The sequence below is a fragment of the Suricata suricatta genome, chromosome 16 (genome assembly GCF_006229205.1).
Source record: "Suricata suricatta isolate VVHF042 chromosome 16, meerkat_22Aug2017_6uvM2_HiC, whole genome shotgun sequence".
Classification (NCBI taxonomy): Eukaryota; Metazoa; Chordata; class Mammalia; order Carnivora; family Herpestidae; genus Suricata; species Suricata suricatta.
In genome coordinates, this window is record NC_043715.1 from 17,503,259 (window position 1) to 17,529,121 (window position 25,863).

At 47.1% G+C, this 25,863-nt stretch overlaps 2 protein-coding genes across 4 annotated transcripts in view; one reads left to right on the forward strand and one right to left on the reverse strand.

The window, feature by feature from the left end:
* Positions 1–54: 54 nt before the first annotated feature.
* On the reverse strand, positions 55–14,061 carry TSNAXIP1 (translin associated factor X interacting protein 1). 3 transcript variants are annotated; one of them, XM_029924170.1, is made up of 16 exons: positions 13,977–14,061; positions 9,713–9,812; positions 6,002–6,114; positions 5,731–5,854; positions 4,505–4,598; positions 3,744–3,940; positions 2,961–3,096; positions 2,349–2,518; positions 2,109–2,268; positions 1,901–2,031; positions 1,635–1,760; positions 1,351–1,503; positions 1,138–1,247; positions 796–922; positions 578–684; positions 55–367 (listed from the first exon to the last, which is right to left on the reverse strand). In XM_029924170.1, exons 1-16 carry the CDS (start codon positions 14,021–14,023, stop codon positions 127–129), a joined length of 2,136 nt encoding a protein of 711 aa, XP_029780030.1. In that variant the 5' UTR covers positions 14,024–14,061; the 3' UTR covers positions 55–126. The 3 variants fall into 3 exon arrangements, with proteins under 3 accessions (XP_029780030.1, XP_029780031.1, XP_029780032.1); XM_029924172.1 differs by lacking the exon at positions 578–684 and having other exon boundaries at positions 277–367; XM_029924171.1 differs by lacking the exons at positions 578–684; positions 796–922.
* A 476-nt stretch (positions 14,062–14,537) lies between these two features.
* The window catches only part of RANBP10 (RAN binding protein 10), a 62,495-nt gene continuing 51,169 nt past the window's right edge, over positions 14,538–25,863 (forward strand). The window contains exons 1-2 of the mRNA XM_029925075.1: positions 14,538–14,855; positions 15,645–15,756. Coding sequence (XP_029780935.1) covers positions 14,621–14,855; positions 15,645–15,756 — 347 coding nt within the window. The 5' untranslated portion in view covers positions 14,538–14,620. The remainder of the gene's footprint in view (positions 14,856–15,644; positions 15,757–25,863) is intronic.

Genomic DNA, 25,863 nt, shown 5'->3' on the forward strand with positions numbered 1-25,863 from the left:
TGGGATCAGTACCCCTCCCTCTTCTCAGTTCCTCAGCACAACCTGGAGAGTGGGTTCAGACAAATGATTTTATACTAAAAGTTAGGGATTAGGAGCACTGGATCACTCAGGCTACCCATAGCAGCCCTAGCTTGCAGCCTTCTGCTCTTGAGTCCCCATGCGCCTGAAGTCAATCATCTGAAGCCGTTCTAGGACAATCTGGAGCTGTTCCACCATGCCTTCTTCCTTCTCTTCACCCTCCTCAGGCAGTTCTGTTCTGGGGAGCTGGAAGGCCTGGCTCAAGTAGTTATTCAGGGTCTGTTTGTCCAGGCTGGGATCAACGTTCATCAGGGCTTCACGTATCTTGGGTAGGGTTACTTTATCACGGCTACCCCACAAAGAAAGAGAGATAGGCCTTAACCCTTCCTTTCTGTACCTCAGACCCCAAGATGTCCTCTGCTGAGCTTGAGCAGTATATAGTATCCAGCAACAAGCTCAGAGCACAGGGAGATCCAAGGCCTTGAGATGCCACCCTGTGGCCCAACCTGCAGGACATGCCTATGGCTAAGTAGACCTGAGGACCTCAGGAGTTACTCACAGTTGTAGGCCCAGCTCTTGCTTTAGCTCCTGCAAGTACTCATCCTTTTCAACCATGTATTGTTCCCACAGCTTTTGCACAAAAGGCATACTCTGGCCCTCCTCATCCTGGGAGGGTTCACAAGGCAGGGTGAGGCACATTGGTTGGGGTCCAGCAGAGGCTAGGGCAGGGCTGGGCAAGTTCCTGGACAACCCCAACTCCCCAACACACACACCTACCTCTGTAAACAATAAGCGGTAGTTGAACAAGTCTGTGTTGCTACTGTCGGGATCCCAGCCCCCTGCCTCCATCAACTCCTGAATTCTCTCTTCCTTCTTTAAGGGGAAGGTGCTCTTGAGGACAGTGCTATGGGGAGACACGAGGGCCAACAGGCCTGGCTGAGGCCTACCCACTTATCTTTCTGTACCACTCTGCCAGCCCCACTAGTGCTCAAAAGGGACAAAAAGCATTGAGGCTTTGAGGTCTTCCTGTCAGGCTCCCCTTTCCCCTGCACACTTGGGACCCCGGTCAGAGGAGCTCCACTTGGGCAGGAGTTTCTGGTGGCTGGACTGGTCTCTCACCTTAAGTTTTCCATGGTTATCAGCCCCTCGTTCCTACTGTCAGCATTTGTCATCTCCTTCAGCAACTGTACCAATGTCTCCTTCTGCTTGATGTACACACTCTCACTCCTCTACAGGGAAGGAAGCATTGACTAACTTGCTGCTTCCTGGAGTGGTAGGGATAGAGCTGGCCTATGTTGGGGACAAAGGGTGAAGGACCAGGTCCAACCTCACCTTTCCCATCAAGACTGCGTAGAACTGACTCATGACCTCATTAGAGCGGAAGAGCTTGATATTTTCAAAAATGGTGTAAGCCCAGGCCATGGCATCACCAGGTCCAAAGCGATGCTCCAGGAAATTGAAGAAAAAATCTGGGAATTTCTCTTTCTGCAGGGTCGGGGATAACTGCTTAGTAACCCTGCCCCATGGTGGGTTGGCCCTCCTCCCCAACACCTTGATGGAATTCCCTGGAGGACTCTGGAGGCTATACCAGGCCAAAATGGCCCATAAGATCTGACCTGCTCCTCAATAAGACGTTCCTTCCAGGCATCCTTGAGGAGGTTTACCACATCCTTCTTGGTTGGCTTCTTGTTCTCCACAACACCATCAAATCGAAGGAAAGAGGGGATGGCTTCCCCATAGCCCTGGAAGGTAGAGTGTCAGCTCATCTCTGGGCCCAGGCAGAGCCCAACATGGCTCCCCCAGAATCTCAAGTCCTAACAGCAAGGTCTGGCCGTTCTGACTCTGGCCCCAAGTCTCCCTAACCCAGGGACCCCCTCCCTACCAGACCAGGAAAGAAGTCTTTCTCCCGGAGCAGTCCCTCGCCAATCTCCTCCAGGAGCACATCCACCAGCTGGTCACTGTTCTTGCCCTCCGCCAGCATTTGCCAGCGACTTGGGCCCCCAGCCACCACATCTGCAGGTGGGAAGAGGGAGCTGGAGTCCAAACCACATCGCTGAGCACTCCCTGGGGAGTCCAATTGCCATCATTACCTTCACACTTGGTCCAGTCAGGCCGTGGTGTAGAGGTGCGCTGAATCTCCTGGAGCTCAGAATAAAACTGGTCCCGCTCCTTCAGTGTGGTCATGTGCAACTGCAACAGTATCTCATGCTCCTTGCAGACCTCTTCATAGTCCGCTCTCAGGCTGTCCAGCTATGGAAAAGGTGATTGATCCTTACTACCCACCTGCATGACCCTGCCCTACCCTGCCTGACCTGCCTGCCCACCAGCACCTGCTCCTGCAGCTCCTTGTTGGTCTTCTCCTGCATTTCAAAGTCCCTCCTGGGCACCACATCTCCAAAGTTGGCTTTCATAGTGTTGAGTTCCATCTGTGTGCGGGTCAGGTCTTGCCGGGTCATCTTCAGAGCCAGTGTTAACTTAACGGGGTCCTCGCCCCAGGTGCCTGTCAGGGTACTGGTCAGCTTGTATCACCCTGGCTCTAAGGCATGTAGCCCAGGGCAGCGTTAGAGTGTCCCTCAGGGTTTGTCCTAGGTCCTTTTCTCCCTGCTTGGGAAGCTCTGGGTCTTTCCCATAACACTAATAGCTTAGAACTTTGAGCTTAAACAGAGAAGTCCAGGACATGGGGTACCAGGCCTGTCCTGTTCTCAGGAAGTCTCAGCTGCCAACAGTTGTTTCCTACTTAAACAATGAATCAATGATTCTCAGTCCAACTCAGAATATCCACAGACCCAGGCAGCAGCAAAATTATCCTGCTTCCCCCTGACCCTCTACCACTCCCCCCATGTGAATAAATATGGAATGAACAGACATTAGGGGAGTTGAATGGGGATGAGTGGGGAGACTCCTCTAGTGCCTCAGGGGAGAGAAACCCACCTTAGGCTTACCTGGGGACTGGGCTAGTGACATGTCTTCCCGCTGGTACCGCAGTTCATTCAAGTCTGCAATGAGGATCTTGCGGGCATCTCGCTCACTGAGGTAGTGCAGGTACTCCTCAGCCAAATTCTTCCTCAGTCTGGACACCTGTTGGAAAGGTGGCTGTGTGGTCAAGGGACTGCACTTAGCTAGCTGTCAAAGGGGATGGGATGATGCTTGGTGGCCACATCAGGGCCGGGGAACAGAAAAGGTAAAGGAAGAAGGAGACTGGCCATTCCTGAGAATCCAGCAAAGTGCCAGTGCTTCCTCCTATGGAGAAAGTGGAAGCCAAGAAGCAGGACAGCTGTCATTTGGGAACACATGGAGCCAGTGCTAAGCTGATGATGAAGACAGAATGTGGAAGCAGGGCCTCCAGAGGTAGGTGGTACTTCAGTATATCATCCCAGGCAGAAGAGTAGAGAATTAAGGGGGTCACCTTATTTTTTTTTTAATGTTTATTTATTTTTTGAGACAGAGACAGAGCATGAGTGGGGGAGGGACAGAGAGAGAGGAACACACAGAATCTGAAGCAGAATTTGAAGCAGGCTCCAGGCTCTGAGCTGTCAGCACAGAGCCCGATGCGGGGTTCGAACCCACAAACTGTGAGATCATGACCTGAGCCGAAGTCAGAAGCTTAACCGACTGAGCCACCCAGGCACCCCAAGGAGGTCATCTTAGTGCCCAAGGCCTCAGATCACCCCTGGGCTAGGGGTAGCAGTAATTCAGGGAGTTGGTCATCAACTACTCCTATTCACCTCGCTCTGCAATGAGATCTTCTCCTCGTTCTTTTTGTCAATGAGTTTTAGCAAATTCATCTTCTCTTTCTTCAACATGGAGATTTCATATCTCTCCTCAGCCCTCATGGCCAGGATCCTCTCGTTGCAGTCCTCATTCACAGTGACAAGCTTGGCCTTCAGGGGCTCCAGAGCCCGAATCTTCTCCCTCTGGTGGGCTAAGCAAGGACAGGTAGGAGACTCCCTTTGGGACCATGGAGAGGAAACAGCCAGGAGACACTGATCCAAGGTCACAGTGAGTGGCTATGTCTCTTGCAAACTCCAGGAGTCTATGCATGCCTTGTTGAAAACATGGCCCCTGCTTAAGGCCTTCCTCCATTTACTTTTAAACCAGAGAGATAGTCTAGTTGAGGACTGGGATTTCATCTATGCCCTTTCTCTCTATAGCCTTTAGTCCTACTGTTGTACCATGCCCAGCACCTCCCAAGCCTGATTGAGGAACCTCATTACTTTCCTGAGGTACTCCCTCCCTCCTGGGCTTCACTCTCAATATTAAAGTTGCTATCTTTCCTTCAGATATTGCCTTACCATACTTCCCAAGGACAGGAGGTGGTCAGGTGCTCTATCACAGGACAGTGTAAGCAAAAAGGCTGAGCAAGGCTTGGTGACCTCAAGGCCTAATTAGTAGCTGCCCCAACACTGCTGCATAACCCCAGAAGGTAAGAGTTGGATCCTCCCCATGCCTTCCAGATTGGACCCAGACACAGAGGCTGCAGTCTTACCCAGCATCACCTCATATGCATTCTTGATGGAAGATAGCAATGGCTTGTACGTTTTAAAGTCCTCTATGAAGAACTCAAAGATTTCTCTGTAAGGCTGGCAAGAAAAGGGGACTTGTCACCTCCTGGCCTATAGCTGCCACTCTGTTAAGTTTAGAAATATTGTAGCATGAAGCTTCCTGGTGACCCACATTCAAATAAATGCCCCTGGGCACCACATGGGTTTCAGTGCCAGGAAGCTGAGGGGCATCTCTGACCCTCTCAACTGTTCTCTGGAGGCTTCTCCTGGTACTGCCTCTGAAGCCTGGCAGATAACCTGGGTCAGGGCTGCCCACTCTGTATCTGAGCCCCACTCTGGCTCTAGGCAGCCAGCCTCCTCCAAGCACTGTGCCTTAGTTAGCCTCTCACCATCATCCCCTTGCCATCATACAGACCTGTGAGGGCAAGAGGAGATTGAAGGCTCTAGCTTTGTATTCTGACCTTCAAGTAAAGGTGTGGGTTCCTGTCCAATTTGTACACGTAGAAGTTTTTGGGCACAGCATTATGTCCTGGAGTTAGCACAGGCTCTGGAATCAGCCCTGAGTTCATATCTCATCCCTACTACTTCACAGCTGTATGCCTTCTCTGAATGTCTGCTTCCTTGGTGATGTACCTTCTGCCTATGAGATTGTATACAAGGCCCCACTCAGGGCCTGGCACACAGATGGTGCTCAGCAAGTGCTTCTGTCTGTGACTAAGTCAGAAGTAAGGGATTTTCTGTCATCACCCCTGTTTGAACAGGGATTTTGGTGATTCCCTCCTTAATATGTGCCAGTATCTAATCTCCATCTAGGTTTCTCTGTGTCTGGGCTAAGTTCCCCAAGCTTGGGTCTGTCATCTCTGGGCTGATAAACACTGTATGACCCCTGTCTGCTTAATTGCCAGGATTCAGGCTCCATTCACTGAGGTCCAACAACCCAAACTAGGCACTGGGGACTAGGAACTGGAGACAGCAGTCAGTCCATCTGACTCAGGTATGGAAACTCAAGCCTCAGGAGTTTTGGTTCCATACTGGCAGCTTTGCCTGCTCGCTGACTTTGTCATAGAATTTGTTTCCCTTACCAGGAATAGGGACCCAAAAGAGAAGGGAGAGGATAGTCTCTCCTGCAGTCTGAATGCTCAGTCCTAGTGAGTTAGGTTTCCTCCCACCTGTCCTCCTGCCCTCCCCACAGTTATTCTGTGGCTCTGACCTGCAGCCTCAGCTCCTGGGTGGAATCTGTGCTCAGGTCCAGCAGGAGGAGCTCCTTGCGTAGGTAGTTCTCTAGCTGCTCCAGGTACCTTGGCTTAGTAGTGCCCAGGGTCTGCTGACAACTACTGCAGGGTATGGTGGAATGAGATGTAATGGGCACAACACAGGGCTCTTGCATCCTTGGTCTGGGGCAGCACACATCCTTGTGCTGTCTCTGGGCCCAATGCTGGGTCTGTACCAGCCCATCCACCACAGTGCTGACCTTGGCTTACCCTGTTTGTTTCCGGTAATCATTTGAACAGGGCTTTCGATTATGCAGAATGGTCTGACCACTGGTGTATGAGGGCCATGGGGACAGGTGCCTACCAATGGAGAACTGACAGGACTGCAGGAAGAGACAGGTGAGGTTAACCAAGGCAACATCGCTCCCATTCCTGATGCTCCTCTCCATCCTCCTCCCTCTACTCTTAATTTTCCCCCAAACATCTCTTTCTCTCTTTTTTAAGTAGGTTCCATGCCCAACATGGTGCTTGAACTCATGACTCCAAGATCAATCAAGAGTCACATGCTATACCAACTGAGCCAACCAGGCACCCTTCCCCAACACCTCTCTCCCTCTCTTTCTTTTTTTTATTTTATTTTTTTTTTTTGAGAGAGAGAGACAGAGAGCAAGCAGGGGAGGGGCAGAAAGAGATGGAGACAGAATCTGAAGAAGGCTCTAGACTCCGAGCTGTCAGCACAGAACCCAACATGGCTCAAACTCATGAGCTGTGAGATCATGACCTTAGTCAAAGTTGGATGCTTCACCGACTGAGCCACCCAGGAACCCCCCCAACATCTCTTAATATGGTTCATAATTAAGAATGTGGGCCCTAGCAGCAGGTAGTGACTAAAGCCAAAGCAGATTGCCAGGTGGGGATGGGCCCTGACTGGAGGGGACCAGAATAGGCTAACATCTTGGAATAGTTGGTGATAATGTCTGTCATGTTCATTCAGTAAAGCTGAGAGGAACCAAGGTCACTCTGGGAGAGGACGTGTATCTTAGGTTTAGAGGCAGGGTACACAGACTGCCTGGGTAGCATCAACACCTCAGGGAAACAGCAAGAATTTTTTTTAATGTTTTATTTTATTTATTTTTAAAAATTTTTAAATGTTTCTTATTTTTTTTAATGTTTTTTATTTATTTTTGAAAGAAAGAGACAGTGTTAGCAGGGGAGGGTCAGAGAGAGAGGGAGATACAGAATCCGAAGCAGGCTCCAGGCTCCGAGCTAGCTGTCAGCACAGAGCCCAACGCGGGGCCCGAACCCATGAACCATGAGATCATGACCCAAAGTCGGATGCTTAACTGAATGAGCCACCCAGGCACCCCTGTTTTATTTATTTCTGAGAGAGAGAGCAACAGAGAGGGCAAGGGGCAGAGAGAGAGGGGGACACAGAATCTGAAGCAGGCTCCAGACTCTGAGCTGTCAGCAGTGTCAGCTGTCAGATGTGAGGCTCAAATTCACGAACTGTGAGATCATGACCTGAGCTCACTATGCACCCCAACAGCAAGAATTTTAAAGAGCTACCAGGGCACCTTGGTGGCTCAATCAGTTGAGCGTCTAACTTTGGCTCAGGTCATGATCTCACAGCTTGTGGACTTGAGTCCTGGTTTGGGCTCTGTGCTGACAGCTCAGAGCCTGGATCCTCTTTCAGATTCCATGTCTCTCTCTCTCTCTGCCCCTCTCCTGCTCACGCTGTGTGTGTGTGTGTCTGTCTGTCTCAGAAATAACATCAAAAAAATTTTTAAAAATTAAAGTGCTATATGAGTAGGGGCCAATGTCCAAGGAGAGCAGGGTGGTTGAGGCTGAGGTCTGGGGTGGCCAGGGTAGAGGGAGTCAGAGATGGAGCAGCAGCTTTATGCAGAAGGGCTGTCCTCTCAAAGCCTTACTTAATTGCTGTGGAAAAATTAATAAATTCCTGAGTACCCAGAAATTAGAAAACTCCTAAGTGTCTAAAAAACTGAAGTAGTCATGGAATGTTTACAAAAAGTTTTAATGTGGAAATATGCTAACCCTTTAGCTCTAAGAGTTAAGTAAAGCATGAAATTAGGGAATAAGCATAACTAGGTAAAAATGGAAGTCCAGAGAAAACCAGAAGAAATAATCTAAAAAGTTATCAACAATTACTATTCTCTAATGATAGGCCATTGGATGCTTATTTTTCTATAAATGTACCTTTTTCAAAATTTTCTGGGGCGCCCGGGGACAGGGGTTGAGTCCAACTTCAGCTCAGGTCATGATCTTGAGGTCCATGAGTTCAAGCCCACATCTACTATCTGTGCTGATAGCTCAGAGCCTGAAGCCTACTTCGGATTCTGTGTCTCCCTCTCTCTCTGTCCCTCCCCTGCTCATGCTCTGTCTCTCTCCGTCTTTCAAAAATGAATAAACATTAAAAAAAATTTTTTTAAATAAAGAAAGCCTTAAGCTTTCTTTTTGTTTGAGAACTGTCAAGAATAAATATTTTTAAAATGCCAAGTAATCCTGAAAGACACCGGGGAATAATAGATTTTTCAGACTTTGAGAAGGCCAGGACTTGTGTTCCGTCTGCCGCTTCTGTGGGGAGAAAACATGGTCATCCTACATTGATTCCGAGGCAAGTGTGTCTTCCCCGTCTTGGTTATTACCAACTAGCCTCCACTAGCTGATGGGTACGTAAAAGAGATATTCCACAGGCAATCCTAGCTCTCTGCTTCCTCCTGCTGGTGAAAACGGGAAGGGGCGTGGTGAGGGGGCGAGGGGTGGGGCGAGGAAGCGGGGGAGTGGGGCAAGGGAGGTAGCAGTGCCCTCTAGTGGTTAAGGATGGTGGTGTGCCGCTGCAAGAAAGTGGGTAGGCCCAGGTACACTGTGGGGTGGCAGCTCCGTGGAGTGGGGAGCATGTGCCCCAAGTCTTCGGGTCTTCCGAGGCCTTGGCTGCACTTGGTCTCTGCGAAGAGTCTACAATGACCCCCTTTCCCTCTCTGGAGTCTGGGTCCCCACGTTGGGAGTTTCCATCCTCATAAAGTGTGGGTCTCGTGTGTTCTCAAATTCCCCATAGGGGACACACACAAAGAAAACCACAAAGTACAAAATGCTCCACTGTGAGCTGGACTTATAAATTTGCTAAACTGGGTTTAAACTAATAATAATAAAATGTGTTTTTTCATCTGATTCAGACAATGGCTGATTGCTAATTAAATAATTACAGTCCTATGATCAGATCACAAAAGCCCAAAAGTACTTAATAAGACAGCATTCATTATTTTTTTAAGTAAGGTGTACGCCCTATAAGGGACCTAAACTCGATACCCAGGGATTGAGTCTCACACTCTATGGAATGGGCCAACCAGGTGCCCCGAGACAGCATTCATTTTTATATAAAATATTAAAAGAACAGGAATGGAGGAAGGACAATTTCCCAAGACTAGTAGGATCTCTTACCTCCAACCCGAAGCAAGCAACATGAGGGGGGAACATCCCTTTACTCTTGCCTTCACACATTTACTCACAGCATTATGGAGATCTCAACATATGCCAACCAACTCAAGTACCCTATCAGGCATCAGGGCCATGTAGAAAAAAACATAGTCACAGCCTGCAGGACCTTGGTAGATCTCATCCCAGCACCTAGCACAGTGCCTGGCATATGGCAGACTTCATGAAAAAAATGAGGTCCACTCCAGAATGTTGAAGTGCAGACGAAGGGTGTCAGTGGGCTGGGGCTGAGTCTCTCTCTGCCAGGGGAGGTCTGGAAAGGCTTTTCAGATGGGGTGCAGCCAGTGTGCACACTTCTACCCTGGAGCCTGATGGGTCTGGCCACTGTAAGCCACACTCTCCTCTCCTGACTGGAGAGAAGCTGCTCTGGGGGGCATGTTTCAAGTGGGTGGTGCCTTTGGGTTGCAGAGAGGGAGGCAGATAGGGTCTGGGAGCTGACATTTGGGTTTCCAGCAAGATATTGCCACTAACCAGTGTCTTCTGTCTCTGAGAAAACTTTTGATTCTGGATGCTCTTGGTTTCTGTGAGGAAGGGGTCATCTTTGGTCACTTCTGAAGGCTGTATGTATGTTCTGCACAGAAAAGGGGAAGACAGTGGTAAATGACAGAGTTCTGAGTAGGGAGCACCATCACCCTTCCCAGATCCACAAGACATGGCCTCTTTTTCCCTGTAGAGCTAGGCTCGGGGTCTTCTCAGCAGTGCCTACAGATTCACAGAGATGCTGCCAACAAGCTCCTGGCCCTGGGCCCAGAACATTTTCCTACATTCCTGGAAACCTTCTCATGCTAAGAAACTCATCAATTCTTATGGTGACAGGATACCTTCATGAGTGTCCTGCATGAGCCTAGAGAACTCTGTGGACTTACACTTTCATTCAGTGTTCAGAGGAGTTTCATGTTTGTGACTGGCACATGCTGGGGGTGTGATACCAAAGGCAAGTGGTATAGGACAAGAAGCACAGGGCCCGAGGTCCAAGAGCTGGTGCGTGAGTCCCCATCGTGCACTTACTGGCTGAAGGACCTAGGGATTTACATCTGGGATTCCAACAGGAATCCCCAGGCAAGTCATTTGACCTCTGTCAGCCTAGTTTGCTCATAAGGAAATGGAGACAATTCTTGCTTTTCCTATCTCACAAAGTTGTTGTGAACTTTAATAAGAGAAAAAGAGATAAGCAGAAACAGTCTGTAAACTGCAAGGAGCTGTGCAGATGTTAATGACAGTAAGATGGGAGAAAAGTGGATTCTAAGGAGAGTTTTAGCTCCTAGCCCTCTTGGGAGGGAGGACCATCCTCGCTCATGCTAGGAAGACATTTGGGTATCAACAGGGAGGGCTGCCCATATGCAGGCAGATCCAGGTGAAGAAAAGGGAAAAGTAATTCCAGAAATCCATGGTGGTGGTAGGTGGGGGTCATTTATGCTGCCAGACAGACCTGTGTCTTCATTCCCTGTGCTAGCCAGTGACCTTGGGCATACTGTTTAACCTCTCTGAACCTCAATGTCTTTGTCCATAAAAGGAGATGAGGACTACTTGTACTCCAGAGAGGTTGAGAGCAGTAAATGTGAACTCAGTTGGGAAACCCTGTCCTGCAGGGTTCCTTAGTCCTACTCTGTGAAGCAGTGACACCCCAAACTCTAGTTCTCTCTTATCTCTCAATCAAACAGGTGTGAACAAACCATACCAAATAAGCAGCTGCTATAGAGAAGGAAGGGTTTTTGCATTCATGCACTGTCTCCCTCTCTCAAAAATAAATAAACATAAAAACAATAGTCACATGCTCTATGGACTGAGCCAATTGGGAACTGACCCTATATTTTCACTTTATTTATTTATTTAAATACTTTTTTAAAGTTTATTTATTTATTTTGAGAGAGAGAGAGAGAGAGAGAGCGAAGCTGGGGAGGGGGCAGAGAGAAAGGGGAACAGAAGATACAAAGGCTCTGTGCTGACAGCAGAGAGCCCAATGCATGGCTAGAACTCATGAACTATGAGATTATGACCCATGCTGAAGTCAGACGCTTAACTGACTGAACCATCCAGGTGTCCCAACTTTATTTATTTTTTAAATATTTATTTAACTAATCTCTAGACCCAACATGGGGCTGGAACTCATGACCCAGAGCTCAAAGAGTTATATGCTTTGCCAACGGAGCCAGCCAGGTACCGCTATATTCCTACTTCAACGGTGGAGAAAACTCAAGTTATGTGACAGATGGCAGGCAGTGGGTTTGACAGTGGTATGTCCTGGTATTAAGGGTTTTTTTTTTTTTTAAGTTTATTTATTTTGATAGAGAGAGTGAGAGAGCATGGGAGGGGGGGAGAGAGAGAGAGAATCCCAAGCAGGCTCTGCACTATCGGTGTAGGCCAGACACGGGGCTCAAACCCATGAACCAAGAGATCATGACCAGAACTGAAACAGAGTCGGAGGGATGGATGCTTAACCGAGTTATCCAAGCGCCCCTCAAGCTGCTAAGTTCTATCCACAAAACTACTGTGGCAGGGGTGTGAAGATGAAAGGAGAAAGCCAATGGGAAGCAGAAACCTCCCCCAGGGAAATGCACAATTTGAAGGTCACTTTTAGATGATTCTGCTGACATATTTATAGTACTAAGATCTGGCCTATCCTTCATCACCTGGCCCTGTTCTAAGTGGAGCTGGAGGCGGACACCCACACTGTGCCTCTAAGGGAAACACCTTAGCCCAATGTACATTACTAAATATTGATAAAGAATATGGACAGGAACCAATGATGTTTTGTTCTGCCACCAAATTCAGCCTCAGCAATTACTTATATTATGCTTCCTTTTTAAAAAAAAGACTTTTTTAAATGTTTATTAAAAAAATTTTAATGTCTTTATGTCATTTTGAGAGAAAGAGAGACAGAGAGTGAGCAGGGGAGGGGCAGAGAGAGAGGGAGGAGACACAATCTGAAGCAGGCTCCAGGCCCTGAGCTGTCAGTACAGAGCTTGATGTGGGGTTCTAACCCACAGACTATGAGATTGTGACCTGAGCCGAAGTCAGATGCTTAACCAATTGAGCCACCCAGGCGCCCCTAAATGTTTATTTATTTTTGAGGAGAGAGGGAGACCAGGGGAGGAGCACAGAGAGAAGGGGACAGAGAATCTGAAGCAGACTCTTCACTGTCAGCCCAGAGCCCAATGCTGGGCTTGAACTCAACAAACTGCAAGATCATGATCTGAGCTTCAGTTGGACGCTGAACCAACTGAGCCACCCAGGCACCCCTATGCTTCCTTCTCTTTTTTATATGTTTGTTTGTTTATTATTTTTTAAACATAAGAGATTCTTTTTTTCTAATTGTTTTTTACATTTATTTATTTTTGAGAGACAGAGTGAGACAGAGCTTGAGCAGTGGAGGGGCAGAGAGAGAGGGAGACACAGAATTGAAGCAGGTTCCAGCCTCCCAGCAAGCATTCAGCACAGAGGCCGACCCGGGGCTCAACCCCACAAACCGTGAGATCATGACCTGAGCTGAAGTCAGACGCCCAACCAAGTGAGCCACCCAGGAGTCCCTATATTTATTTATTTTTGAAAGAGAGAGAGAGAGAAAGAGAGAGCGTGAGTGAGCTATTGAGCGCAAGCATGAGCAGGGGAGAGGCACACAGAGAGGTTGGGAGGCCGAATCTGAAGCAGGTTCCAAGCTGATGGCACAGAGCCCTAATTGGGGCTTGAACTCACAAACCGCAATATCATGACCAGAGTTGAAATTGGTGGCTTAACTATTGGAGCCACCCAGGCGTCCCCCTATGCTTCCTTCTTAAAATAAATGGTGATTCTTCTTCTGAATCTGTTTCATATCCCTTTCAAACATGACTGCAATTTCCTAAATCACTCCTGTGGTGGGTAACAACACTTTTTCTCAAGCCTGATGTCTGGTTCTTATAGGTTCATTCTAACTCTGGATAAAATAATCAGATAATTTCCTGAATTTTGTAGGCTTTCTCTGTTGAGGTAGCAAATCCTGAAGAATTAGAGTTTAGGTGAGATCAAGTTTTTGCATTGGAAATGAGTCGAAGGGAGAAACTACCTTTATTAAACAACTGAATGCTTAGAATATGCAAGAACTGTTTTGAGAGCTTTGCGTATTCTGCCTAAATTTTCCCAACAATGTTTGTGAGGTGGGCTGTATCATCCCCATGTTTGAGATACAGAAGCAGAGGCCCAGAACTTAAGAGACTTCTCAGGTTCCCAAAGCTAGAAAGATTTTTAGCCAAAATTTTTGTTTTATTATGTACATTTTGTGGCTAACAGAACTGGTCACATTTTGCAGTGCCCAGAGGTTGCAACCCCTGCATAGACAGCAATTCGATAAGCATCTTTGTCATAAACCAATGGGTGAAGAGGCTGTGTATCTCTGTGGCTAACAGCTAAGGAGTCTCACATGGCTGGGTTCAAATCCTAGCTTAACCATTTATAAACATGCGTAAAACACATGATCTCTCCAGGCTTCTATTTGTAAAATGGAGATACTACTACTTCATAGAGTTATGAGTTAAATATGCTATGTATAAAGCACTTGGCACGTCATATACACTCAATATAAAGGAGCTGGGTCTTATTTACGTTAGTACGCCGGCCCTTTTGCTAGCACGTAATGTCTGCCTTGTTTCTGCCCCAGAAATCCTGTGGGGCTGAAGCCCCGAACCAATGGACAGAAGCTTTTCTCTCTCTGCAAGTTCTCCAAACCCTCCTCTCCGCCCTCAGTCTGGCCAGCGCCTACCTCGAAGCGGTCGCGAAGCTGGAGCACCGCGGCTTCGGGGAGGCCATGACCCTGGGGCAGCCGGGCACCCAGCACCAGCTGCCTGGGAAGCCGTGGTAGTGTACAGCCTGTCGCTATGGCGACGAGGCGCCAGCATCCCAGAGGCGGGGGCGGGGTCAAGGTTGTTCCACGCCCCCTAACCCCAAGCCCGAAGGCTAGGAGGAAAGCCAATTAACAAAGGTGGACTCGGACCCGGGAGCAGGGTTCCCTCAGTCAATCACTACAGTGGACATGACCCTAGCTATCAAAACTGAGCGAGGGGATAAACTGGCTGCGAGGGAAAAAGGGAAACTGAGAGCCTGGAGCTACGTTGCCAGTGGGAATTGTAGTTTTTGGTGTCCTGAAGCCTCGGCCGAGCAGGCTTATGACTGAGCAGATTTGTACTACATCTCCCAAAGTTCTTTGTGATCTCGGGTTGACCCGCCTTTGGAGAGCTCTGCATTGTGGGATATAGAGTCCGAAATGTGGCAATGTCGAAAGAGAGGTGCGGACTCGGACTCAGTTTCCCTGCGGCCTCAGTAGGCTCGCAGGCCATTGGCTGAGCCGGGAGGATCTGGTCCCGCTCTTCCCCGCCCCCCAGTGACACAATAGCAGCTCCTTCCAAGATGGCGGCGGCGGCGGCAGACTCGGGAGCTGGGAGCCCGCAGGCTGGAGATTCCTCTGGCGGGGGCGCTGGGGGCGGGCTGCCGTCCCCCGGGGAGCAGGAGCTGAGTCGACGCCTGCAGCGCCTGTACCCCGCGGTCAACCAGCACGAGACGCCTCTGCCGCGCTCCTGGAGCCCCAAGGACAAGTACAACTACATCGGCCTCTCCCAGGGCAACCTCCGGGTCCACTACAAAGGTATCGGCCTGTATGGCCCGCTGGGGTCGGGCGGAAGGCTAAAGCATTTGCTGGGCGGCAATGCTGCCCGGGCCCTGCCCCATCACGTCCCTTCCCGGGCCTGGGTGCTCCGGCTTAGGCCTTAGCTCCTGTGAGGTGTGCAGGGTGTTGAGGCTGACCAGGGCCGAGGGTCGACTGCCTAGACTGCTCTGCCCTGAGACGCCTCATGTCAAGAGAATTGCAACAGGTGTCCATACCCATGCTGGGCTGGACCTTCCATCCCAGGGCCTTCCTGCTTGTCCTGGGATAGCTCCAACTCCAGCTGGATCCTTCACCACTGCTTAACTTTCGAGTGTCTGAAGAAAAGGGTGGTCGCATCCCCTCTATTAGCCAGAAGTTTTTGGGTTTGCTCATCTGCCAGACATCACAGACAGGGCTTGGAGTTTTCTACCAAAGTTGAGGGGAGTACTCTTCCAGAACTGCCTCCACCTCCCCTTTTCGCCCAGGTGAGCTGCCTGTATTCTGAAGAGATTGCCAGTAGCACTTGGGAATCTCTCACATCTATGCATATTGCCTGTACCTTCTTTTAGTTTGTATGGGAGACAGTGGCTCTGGCAGGACTACTGTTCGCAAGAGGAGGTGAGCGGACGGTGGGAGGTTGATGTGTTTGCTCAGTTGTTGTTTAGTTATTCCTTGAACAACATAAAGGCTTCCTCTGGCCATGAAGGGGTGAAGTTGCCATGGAGCAGAAAAGAATGAGGTTTCTATTTACATTTCTTCTGAAATTTTTTCCTTGTTCTCTCCTGTTAGGTCATGGCAAAAATCACAAAGATGCTGCCTCAGTGCGTGCCACCCACCCCATACCTGCTGCCTGTGGCATTTATTACTTTGAGGTGAAGATTGTCAGCAAAGGAAGAGATGGGTAAGCCCCTTTTCACCACCTTCTTTACCCCAGCACTGAGCTGTTCCCTGTGGTCAGAGTTTGATGTCTCCTGGCTGACACTTGTGACTGATGCGAGCTGCTGAGCCACATGGGTCTGGGCTGCAGAGGGTTGAATAGTGAGCTGCCTCTGTTACCTGACTGTGGGCATGGCCTGGTCTAAGCAGAAGCCCTTGGTAGCAAGCAGGTGCATTGGGGATAGAGGAGGGGACTTCTCTCTCTTTTTTTAAATTTTTTAAATGTCTTTTATTTATTTTTTGAGAGAGAGAGAAACAGTGCGAGCAGGGGAGGGTTAGAGAGAGAGGGAGGCACAGAATCTGAAGCAGGCTCCAGGCTCTGAGCTAGCTGTCAGCACAGAGCCTGATGTGGGGCTTGAACCCACGAATTATGAGATCATGACCGGAGCCGAGGCCGGATGCTTAACCAACTGAGCCACCCAGGCGCCCTGGGACTTCTCTTGAGTGATGATGTAATGAAATACCTCACAGGTCAAGGAAACAAGTAAAAAGTTTATATGAACAATTCAGTGTCCAGAATGGGGTTTCCTCCACTGCTGTGTGGTGTTTGTGACTTCCCTCCTTTCACATTCTTGCTTTATTCAGGGTTCTTTTTTTATGGCATTTAGTCATGTAGAGGCCCCTCTAGGCTTCAAAGAGAAAGTAGAGTCTTCCTAGCATTCATCACAGCTGTGGCAGCCACTGGCCTGTCATCTCAGGGTAAACAGCATGCGCATGGTCAGAATCAGGTGACCTTGCTGCTCATAAACTTGTTTTTCAGTCCAGGGATTTGAACACCAGTTGGACAGCTTTAGGAAACCTCATTAAAGTCAGCATTAGGGAGGCTCCCCATTTTAGGGTGATCTAAGCAGACACAGGAAATCAGAGGGGAGATTTCTCATTTTTCTTTTTTTCCTTCTTCTTCCAGTCTACCTTTTTTTTTTTTTTTTTTTTTACCATGATTGTGACAAAGCAGCTCTTTAACTTATAAAGGAACATGATTTCAGCTTTCTTGGTAAGGTTTTCCTCATCAGACCTTAGTTCTGATGTGGGAAGTTGGCCAACTACACCAGTAACCTTCATGCCAACCCTGAGTGTGTGTTCTGGAGCATTCAGAATACTTCGATCTCCTAGGGACTGTCCCTCTTATGGTGCATGCAGAATGTCCAGCCAAGGGACTGTGCTGGAGGATTACCATAGTCGGAGGTTTGCACGCTTCCTCAGTGAAGTCGTCACATCCTTGCCTGGGACAGCTATGTGGTCATGAGTAGATGGTGGGACTTCAATCTCCTTGTCTATACTATGGGGAGCTAGGCTAGTATCTAAGCTGCCTTTAACCCCCAGTATTCTGTGATTCTGAAATTTTGATCATGGCAAGCTGTTTCATCTTTTCACTTTTATCCCCATTTAGTGCATTTACGGATATGAAACATACTATTGGAGAATCTTAGTTTCCATTTTCCCTTTCCACCATCTAATAAAAACACATATATACATATAATGTGTTTGAACTAGTATAAATGAGAATGATCTCTTAAAACAACAAAACGAAACAAACACTGCAAAATAATTTTAGTATAGACTGAAATGGTGGTGGAAGGGGCCTCATTGCCAAAGAAACTGAGGGGTATTTCTTAAATCTGTAGGGAGGAAAATCACTTGTTTTCTTTGTAGTACTTATCATGATAACTGCTGAGCTAGTGAGAAAAGAACAATTTTTCAGAAGGGGAGTATTTACATGTAGATACCTGAATTCCTTCAACTGGCTTTTCACATTTCAGTTGTAAGTGGATCTTGCTGGAAAATGCCCTGCGTCTTATTGGATTGCCTTACTGTAGGTGTTGCCTGCACATCTAAAGAAAGTTGGATGTCTTCTAGCTTCTTTACCCAGCATTTAAAAAGCCTCAGGTCCTATGTGTTTGTATTGGCCTGCTTTAATTGACCACTGTCAGATGGCAAGTATGTGAATGTCTTCTCATGGCTTCTTTATGGAATTCTTGAAAGCCTTCTCTTGGCTAGAATGTAGCCAGATATTGGTGTGGCCCAGGAGTGGTTTTGAGGAGTCCAAGGGCAGTTACAAGGCAGAAAGTGATCAGCTTGTTTTTTGTTTCCTGTTGATATTTAAGGTGTGCTTCTGACCTGGGTTTGGTCTGTGACTCTGGTGTTAACTGGTTGTATTGCTTTCCTGTATTATCTAGTTCAAGCCTCACAGCATCTCCGGAAAGTGGCTGGAGCAGATGATAATTTACCTGTTTTGTCAGTGAGCCCTTACCTCTAGAATGTTGGGGGCCTACCCTGTCACACTGCTTTGGGTGTGCAGTGGAATAGTCTAACTTGTTAGATGCCTTTGCCTGATCCCAGACATGTGTGTCCATGCTGTTGCTGACTTTCCTCATTGAGTCCATTCCCTGGGTAGAGTGAAGGAATGTCCAGTTGGATTCTTAGGGGATCAAAGTGTTCTTAGGGGACAGAGCTACAAAGTGTTAAGTGCTTAGTGGGGCTAGAGAAATGTGGTATACTCTTTACTGGACTTGATTGACTTACTGAATCTGTAAACTTGTTTTTCTCTAGATTTGAGTACATTTGTAAAAGGTATTTATGAACCCACTTCCCACTGTCATTTTCAGAAAGGCTTTGTTCTCTGATGATACCTTTTGTAGAAGAATATACTAATCAAGTCTAGCTATGAAGTTTCATTTGAGGGGTTCATGGAGTATTTATTCATACCTACTATGTGCTAGGCCCATGAGTATAGGGAGAATAAAGGTAAAGGTAAAGACAGCACAGCCCAGCTTTGTCCTCAGGGCTATTTTGTACTCAGGTCAGAGAGTGGACTGAAATGTTCTTTGCAAGAGGCGGCCGAATGTGGGCTTGGTTTTGAGAGATGGGCAGGAATTTCTTAGGTAAGACCTGTTGGACCTACAATGAGTCTGGTTGGTAACTGGCTTGGAGTCAGGGAGCTGGACATTCTGGGCACTCCTTAAATGTAAGAGAGAGCTGAAGAAGGAGGGGCTATGTTTGAGCTAAGAGCTTGGCACAAATTGATGGGCTTCAGCTGCATTTTGCTGAGTCACCAATGCTAGGAACCTCAGGAGTGGGTCTGGTGGGGTGAGGAGACATCAGAGCCCTGCTGGTGGTGCCAGGAGATAAGGGCATCTGGGTTGATTTTGTTAGAAAGCCAATGAGGCCCCAAAGCTGAGTATTCCTAGGGGAAATGATTATTGAGGCAGAGTTTGTGGACCTGTGGGTGTCCCTGGCTCTTAGTGATGAAACATGGAGGGTGTGGCTGGCCAGGCTGACAGATGCTCCAATGTGACCCTCAAAATAGATTGTAACATCATCCCAGCAGGAGCAGCCTCCTGACATGTGATGGGTGGCTCTACCCAAGAACAGTAAGCCTGGGCTGGAGCACTGGATGGAGTTGAGGCGGGGCTCTTTTCTGCAGCTGGGGCCCAGGCCCAGGCCCTGACCACAGTCAGCCTGCCTCTGCTTGAACTTGCAGCTGACTTCCTTTTGCCAGGCAGCAAAGCATTCATCATTAATTCTGTACACCACAATGAGGCACCATTGTTTAGTTTCAGTCCCAGGCTGGGTCCCATGAGCACAGGCACAGGACCCATCTAGAGAGGAGGCAGATATACCTATGCACATGACCTCACAGGATGGTATAGAACAGGCCAGTCTATAGTGTACACTATACCCAGGAGTGGCCTAGCGGTTGGGCTTCCTCCTGTACCTGAAAGTTTGGGGAAACCTTCATAAAAGAGGTGATGATGCTAAATCTGGAAGGATAAATTAGAGGCTTTCAGGTTCTTACTTTGTGAGAAGCAGATGCTCTAGGTAGACGTAATCATGCATAAAAAGATGAGGAACACAGAGCACAAGGTAGGCAAGGGCCAGATTGGAATCCCCTCGCAAAGGAGCATGGGGTTTATCTTGAGGTCAATAGCATTATTTGAGGACTTTGATCTACCCATATTTTTGAGAGTGGATAGAATAGAAGGGGCTGCTGCTCTGGTTCAGCCAGGCCCTTCTGGGTGAGAGCCCTGTTCAGTGTGGGCCAGTAGCTTTAGGTCCTACACTCCAGGCATGGTTTTCCAAAAGCAGATATCTTCTCTCTCTTGGCTGGTCTGTCTTCCGTATAGAAGAGGGATGTTGAAGACTGGTGGTGAGAGAGGCTTCCTGGGGGTGAAAGACTCTACCTGTCCTTATTCTTTGGTTTTTTGGTTTTTGCCAAGTCCCACCTGAAAGACAACACTGTCCGTAATTTTCCATGGAGACCCAGAGAGCCACTCACTCAATTAGCATCTCACCTGCCATGTTCCTGGTCTGGAGAGCAACTTAAGTTCGGGCCCTCTGGGCTAGAGACAGCATATGGCTGGTCCCTCACCCTGGGTTCCCTCACTCCAGTCTCTGTACATTGTACAGAGCCATTGAGAAGTAGGTGATTATCTGTGGACCTGGGGAAGGCTTTGTCCTACCTGCTCTTAGAAGTAGGGTCTGTCCTTGCCCAAGGCAAGTACAGATGGTGGTGCCCTGTTCTTCCTTACTGCCCTCCAGTTCTGATGGCTTCATGGACAGATGCTGAGCTTTGGGTTGTATCTCTCCCGAGTAACACATTGCACTGTTTCTGGAGATATGGAATATTTGGGATCTGGAATGTCCTGGAGTGTGGTATTGCTTACCTGTGTTGGGAGTTAAATCCCAGGTCTAGCTGAAGCTCTGGTACAGGGCGAGAGGACTGAAGGCCACATGGTACCCACTTTTCTGGTAGGACTTGTTCCTGCACTGAGTACATCTGAGTCCCTGGGACCTCCTTGCTTTCTTTATGTCATCACTCAGGCGCCAAGTTGCGAGCTGAGAGTGGGGAGTATGGCTTCTTTCTTTATAACTGGGGACTTCCTTAGTCAAGCATCAGCCTCTAGAGAAAATCCTAAAATTCACTGCATATCCCTCCTCCCCAGTTCCTGTCCCCATTGCTTTTTGTTTTCTGGAATGTTTGTTCTGTTCCCTAGATGGGTCACCATGCAAGGGAGATTCCCGATTTGAGGGGAAGCAGGAATAGCTCATTGGGCTAGAGTACAGGAGGATGGACTGAACAGCTCTGTATGGCAAACATGTTGTGCTATCCTATTCTGGGGCCATTGGGAAAGAATCAAGGGTCCCCAAGTGGGTCTCTGTGGATGGGGGTCAAATTAGAAAGAAAGGACCGATCACTGGGAGAGGGATGAATAACACCATGTCTAAATGCAAGGCTGTCCCTCTGTCTCTCCAGAAATTCTACCAAAAATAAGTATGAAATGTCTTTGTAGCTCCAGGATCTTGGTGTTTTATTATAATTGAAATGTGAGGTTATGGCTCTACTGTTAGAAACGAAGCTGGAGAACTTGGTGATGGAACAGAGCCCAGCCCCTCTGTCACGAAGGGTCCAGAAACAGCTCTGGATTGTAGGGAAGTGGGGTGGGGCTGGTAAGTCTTTTGTACCCCTCTTATGCTCTCTTCCTCTCCTATCTCCTTAGAGATGGCCTGGCGTTCCCGTGAAGTTTACTTTAGGTTATTGAGATGGCAAGTGTCGAGGCTCACACACCCCAACTGCTCACTTAGCTTCGGTAACAAATGTTACTGACTGATAACGGTGCTCGTCCTTACCCAGTCAGAGCCCCAGAAGTTTTCTTAATGGGCAGTGCACCAGGCAGCTGCTATTTTTTGGTCAGAGTTTCATCATGAGACAAAACCTACTAGCCCCAGGATAGAGGCAGTTGGAAGATGAGAACCAGTGGAGAGAGGAGAAAAGCAGTTGTGCCCAGATGGTGAAAGGGCTCAGTTCACCTCTTGTGGAAGACATTGCTGAGGTGGAGCTGAACCAAAAGGAAAGAAGCAGAGGGGATGGTTTGCTGCATAGAACTGTTATAATATCCAGTTTACAAAGTCATGTATCTGAAATTGGCATGGGCTGTTTCATAGAATGCTCTCTTTTATACTTTTAATTTAAAAATTTTGAATTTTTAGTATTTTTAAATTTTTATTTAAATTCTAGTTAGTTTACATACAGTGCAATTTTGGTTTCAGTAGAAGAAATTAGTGATTCATCACGTATATACAACACCCAGTGTTCATCACAAGTGCCCTCCTTAATGCCCGTCCCTCATCCACCTACCTAGTTTGTTCTCTATCATTAGGAGTCTCTTAGGGTTTGTTTCCCTCTCTCTTTTTTTCTTTTTTCCCCCTTCCCATATGTTCATCTATTTTGTTTCTTAAATTCCACATAAAATTGAGATCATATGGTATTTGTCTTTCTCTGATTGACATATTTCACTTAGCATAGTATATATACTCTAGTTCGATCCACATTATTACAAATGGCAAGATTTCATTCTTTTTAGTGGCTCATATTATTCCAGGGTGTATGTATATACCACATCTTTAGCCATTCATCAGTTGATGGACATTTTTCTCAAATGTCTCCCAGGGACCATTTGTAACCACGGTCCCAGAGATCTCTTGTTAGGGAGGCTGTTGATTTTTTTTTTTTTATCTAGGGCAGGTTCTCATAGGAACAAGTTTGGCAGCCTGCTGAGCTGTGGCTAAGGTGTTAGATGTCAAGATGAAACTCTCAGGTAAGATTCCAGTAGCTCTTCAGGGGTCTGGGGCAAGGGACAGGAGCAGTGCTGACAGAGAGGTAGCAGAGCTGGTACCTTCCCTTAGCCTCCAAGAGCTGCTTCAGGCCTAAGGCTGAGGAGCTTGTCTTTTTTCTCTCCTCTTTGTCACTTCCTACCAGAGTTCTGTGGGCCTGGAGACATCCTGGAGACATCCAGTGATGGAGCTTAAATTTAAAATGTTCAGGTCCCATAATCATTGGTTCATATATTTTAAACAGCATTTCTTAAAATTGCCTGTGGACTTGCCAGCCCATAAAATCCACATTCTCTCTAAGATTAAATTGATAGAAAATAAGAAGAGCTAGGTCTGTGTTCTTCACTTTTGTTATCTGCTATTTGCTTATGGTGAGGGACTTCTTTTGGCCCTGGTGTGAGGCCATAATTCTCTGATGCTTTCCACTGTGCTCTGTGCAAAGGCTTCGTTCATCTGGAAAAACTAGATGAGGCTAATACTAGCATGCAGGGTCCTAGGAGTGTTCTTCGTGACTGTGTGTGTGTGTGTGTGTGTGTGTGTGTGTGTGTGTGTGTGTGTGTGGTAAAAAATATAAAACAAAAAAATAGGTCATTTTAACCATTTTTAAGTGTATAATTCAGTGGTATTAATTATATTCACAATCTTATGCAATCTTCACCACTATTTTCCAAAACTTTTTCATCAGCCAAAATAGAAACTCTGTACCCATTAAGCAATAATTCCCTATTCCCCCCCTCCTTCCAGCCCCTGTAACCTTTCTATTTCTTTTTTTTTTGTTTTGTTTTTTATTTATTTTTGAGATACAGCGCGAGCAGGGGAGGGTCAGAGAGAGAGACACACACAGAATCTGAAGCAGGCTCCAGCCTCTGAGCTAGCTGTCAGCACAGAGCCCGATGCGGGGCTCAAACTCACAAACCGTGAGATCATGACCTGAGCCAAAGCCAGACACTTAACTGACTGAGCCACCCAGGCGCCCCCCCCTTCTATTTCTATGAATTTGCCTGTTCTAGGTATTTTATATTAGTGGAATCATACAAAATTGTCCTTTTATGTTTTGTTTATTTCACTTGGCATAGTGTTTTCAAAGTTTATCCTTATCTCATGAAACGTGAGATGATGACCTGAGCCAAGCTCAAGAGTGAGAGGTTTAACCGACTGAGCCACCCAGGTGTCCTACCTAAAATAATAATTTTTTTAATTAAAAAATTTTTCTTTTTAAATTTATTTTTGAGAGACAGAGAGAGACAGCATGAGCAGGGGAGGGTCAGAAAGAGAGGGACACACAGAATCCGAAGACAGGCTCCAGGCTCCGAGATGTCAGCACAGAGCCCGATGTGGGGCTCGAACCCACAAACCATGAGATCATGACCTGAGCCAAAGTCGGACACCCAACTGACTGAGCCACCCAGTGACTCAGCCTAATGTGGGGCTTGAACTCACAACCCTGAGATCAAGATTGTGAGCACTACCGACTGAGCCAACCAGATGCACCAGAAGTTTTAATTTTGGTGAAATCCAGTTTATTTATTTATTTGTTGCTCATACTTTTGGTGTCTCATCTAAGAATCCATTGGCAAATCCAAGGTCATGAAGCTGTTCTCTGTTTTCTAATAAGAGTTTTATAATTTTGGCTCTTATATTTAGGTTGTTAATCCATTTTGCATTAGATTTTATATATGATATGGAGGAGGGGTTCAATTGATCCTTCTGCATGTAGAAGTCCAGTTGTCCCGGCACCCATAGTGGAAGAGACGATTCTTGCCCCATTGAATGGGCTTGGCACCCTTGTTAAAAGTAATTTGGCAATAGATGAGGGTTTATTTCTGGACTTTAAATTCTATTCTATTTGTCTATGTGCCTACCTTATGTCAGTACCACGCTGCTTTTTTTTTTCTTTTTTGTTTTTTTAAATGTTTTATTTATTTATTAAGTTTTTTATTTATTTTTGAGAGACAGAGAGAAATAGCACAAGCAGGGGTGGGTCAGAGAAAGAGGGAGACACAGAATCTGAAGCAGGCTCTAAGCTAGCTGACAGCATAGAGCCCAATGCGGGGCTCGAACCCACAAACCGTGAGATCATGACCTGAGCCGAAGCCAGATGCTTAACCTACTGAGCCATCCAGGTGCCCCTAAATGTTTTATTTATTTTTGAGAGAGCTCGAGCCAGGAAGAGGCAGAGGCAGAGAGGGACAGAGGATCTACAGCGGCCTCCACGCTGACAGCAGCAAGCCCAATGAAGGGCTCAAACTCAGGAACCCAACCATGAGATCACGACCTGAGCTGAAGTCGGACCCTCAACTGACTGAGCCACCCAACTGCCCCAGTGCCACACTGTTTTGAGTATTGTAGTTTTCTAGTTAGTTCTGAAATCAGGAAGAGTGAATCTTTTAACTTTGTTTTTCTTTTTTTGAGATTGTTTTTGCAACTTGGGGTCCCTTGCATATCCATATGATTTTGAGGATTGACTTCTCCATTTCTGCAAAAAAACACTATTCTTTATTATTTTTTTTAATGTTTATTTATTTTTGAGAGTGAGTTCAGACTCTGAACTGTCAGCACAGAGCCTGACACGGGGCTCAAACTCGTGAACTGCAAGAGCATGACTTGAGCTGAAGTTGGATGCTTAACTGACTGAGCCACCCAGGTGCCCCAAAAAATACTGTTGAAATTTTGAAACGGATTGCATTGATTTTTTTTGTGGATCAATCTAGAGAATATTAATAATAGTTTCCATCTTTTTTATTAATGTTTTATTTTTGATACAGAGAAAGACAGAGCATGAGAGGGGGAGGGTCAGAGAGAGAAGGAGACACAGAACCGGAAGCAGGCTCCAGGCTCTGAGCTAGCTGTCAGCACAGAGCCCGACGCGGGGCTCGAACCCACAAACGTGAGATCTGACCTGAGCCGAAGTCGGAGGCTTAACCGACTGAGCCACCCAGGCACCCCACTTTCCATCTTAATAATATGAAGTCTACCAGTCCATGAACACAGGATGTCTTTCCATTTATTTGTGTCTAATTTAATTTTTTTCTGCAGTGTTTTATAGTTTTTACTGTATATGACTTTTGCTTCCTTGACTAAATTGGTTCCTAAGTACTTTTTTGGATGGTATATTATAAATGGAGTTATTTTCTTAATTTCCTTTTTATTTATTTATTGTTTAATGTTTATTTTTGAGAGAGAGAGAGAGAGAGAGACAGAGCATGACTGGGGGAGGGGCAGAGAGAGATGAAGACACAGAATCCAAAGCAGGCTCTAGGCTCTGAGCTGTTGGCACAGAGCCCAATGTGGGGCTTGAACCCATGAGTCCTGAGATCATGACCTAATGCGAAGTCAGATGCTCAACTGACTGAGCCACTTTGGTACCCCTTAATTTCCTTTTTAGATTGTTCAGTGGTAGTATAATGAAACACAGCTGTTTTTTGTGTGTTGCTCTTGTGTCCTGCAACTTTGCTGAATT

Excerpts from the sequence above, each read along its gene's own strand:
- TSNAXIP1 (XM_029924170.1), bottom strand. The coding sequence starts at position 14,023 with ATGGCCTCCCCGAAGCCGCGGTGCTCCAGCTTCGCGACCGCTTCGAG. Across the intron at positions 5,855-6,001 it reads GATTACCGGAAACAAACAGG|TAGTTGTCAGCAGACCCTGG; the intron begins GTAAGCCAAGGT and ends CATACCCTGCAG. Across the intron at positions 2,519-2,960 it reads GTCACTAGCCCAGTCCCCAG|GCACCTGGGGCGAGGACCCC; the intron begins GTAAGCCTAAGG and ends GTACCCTGACAG.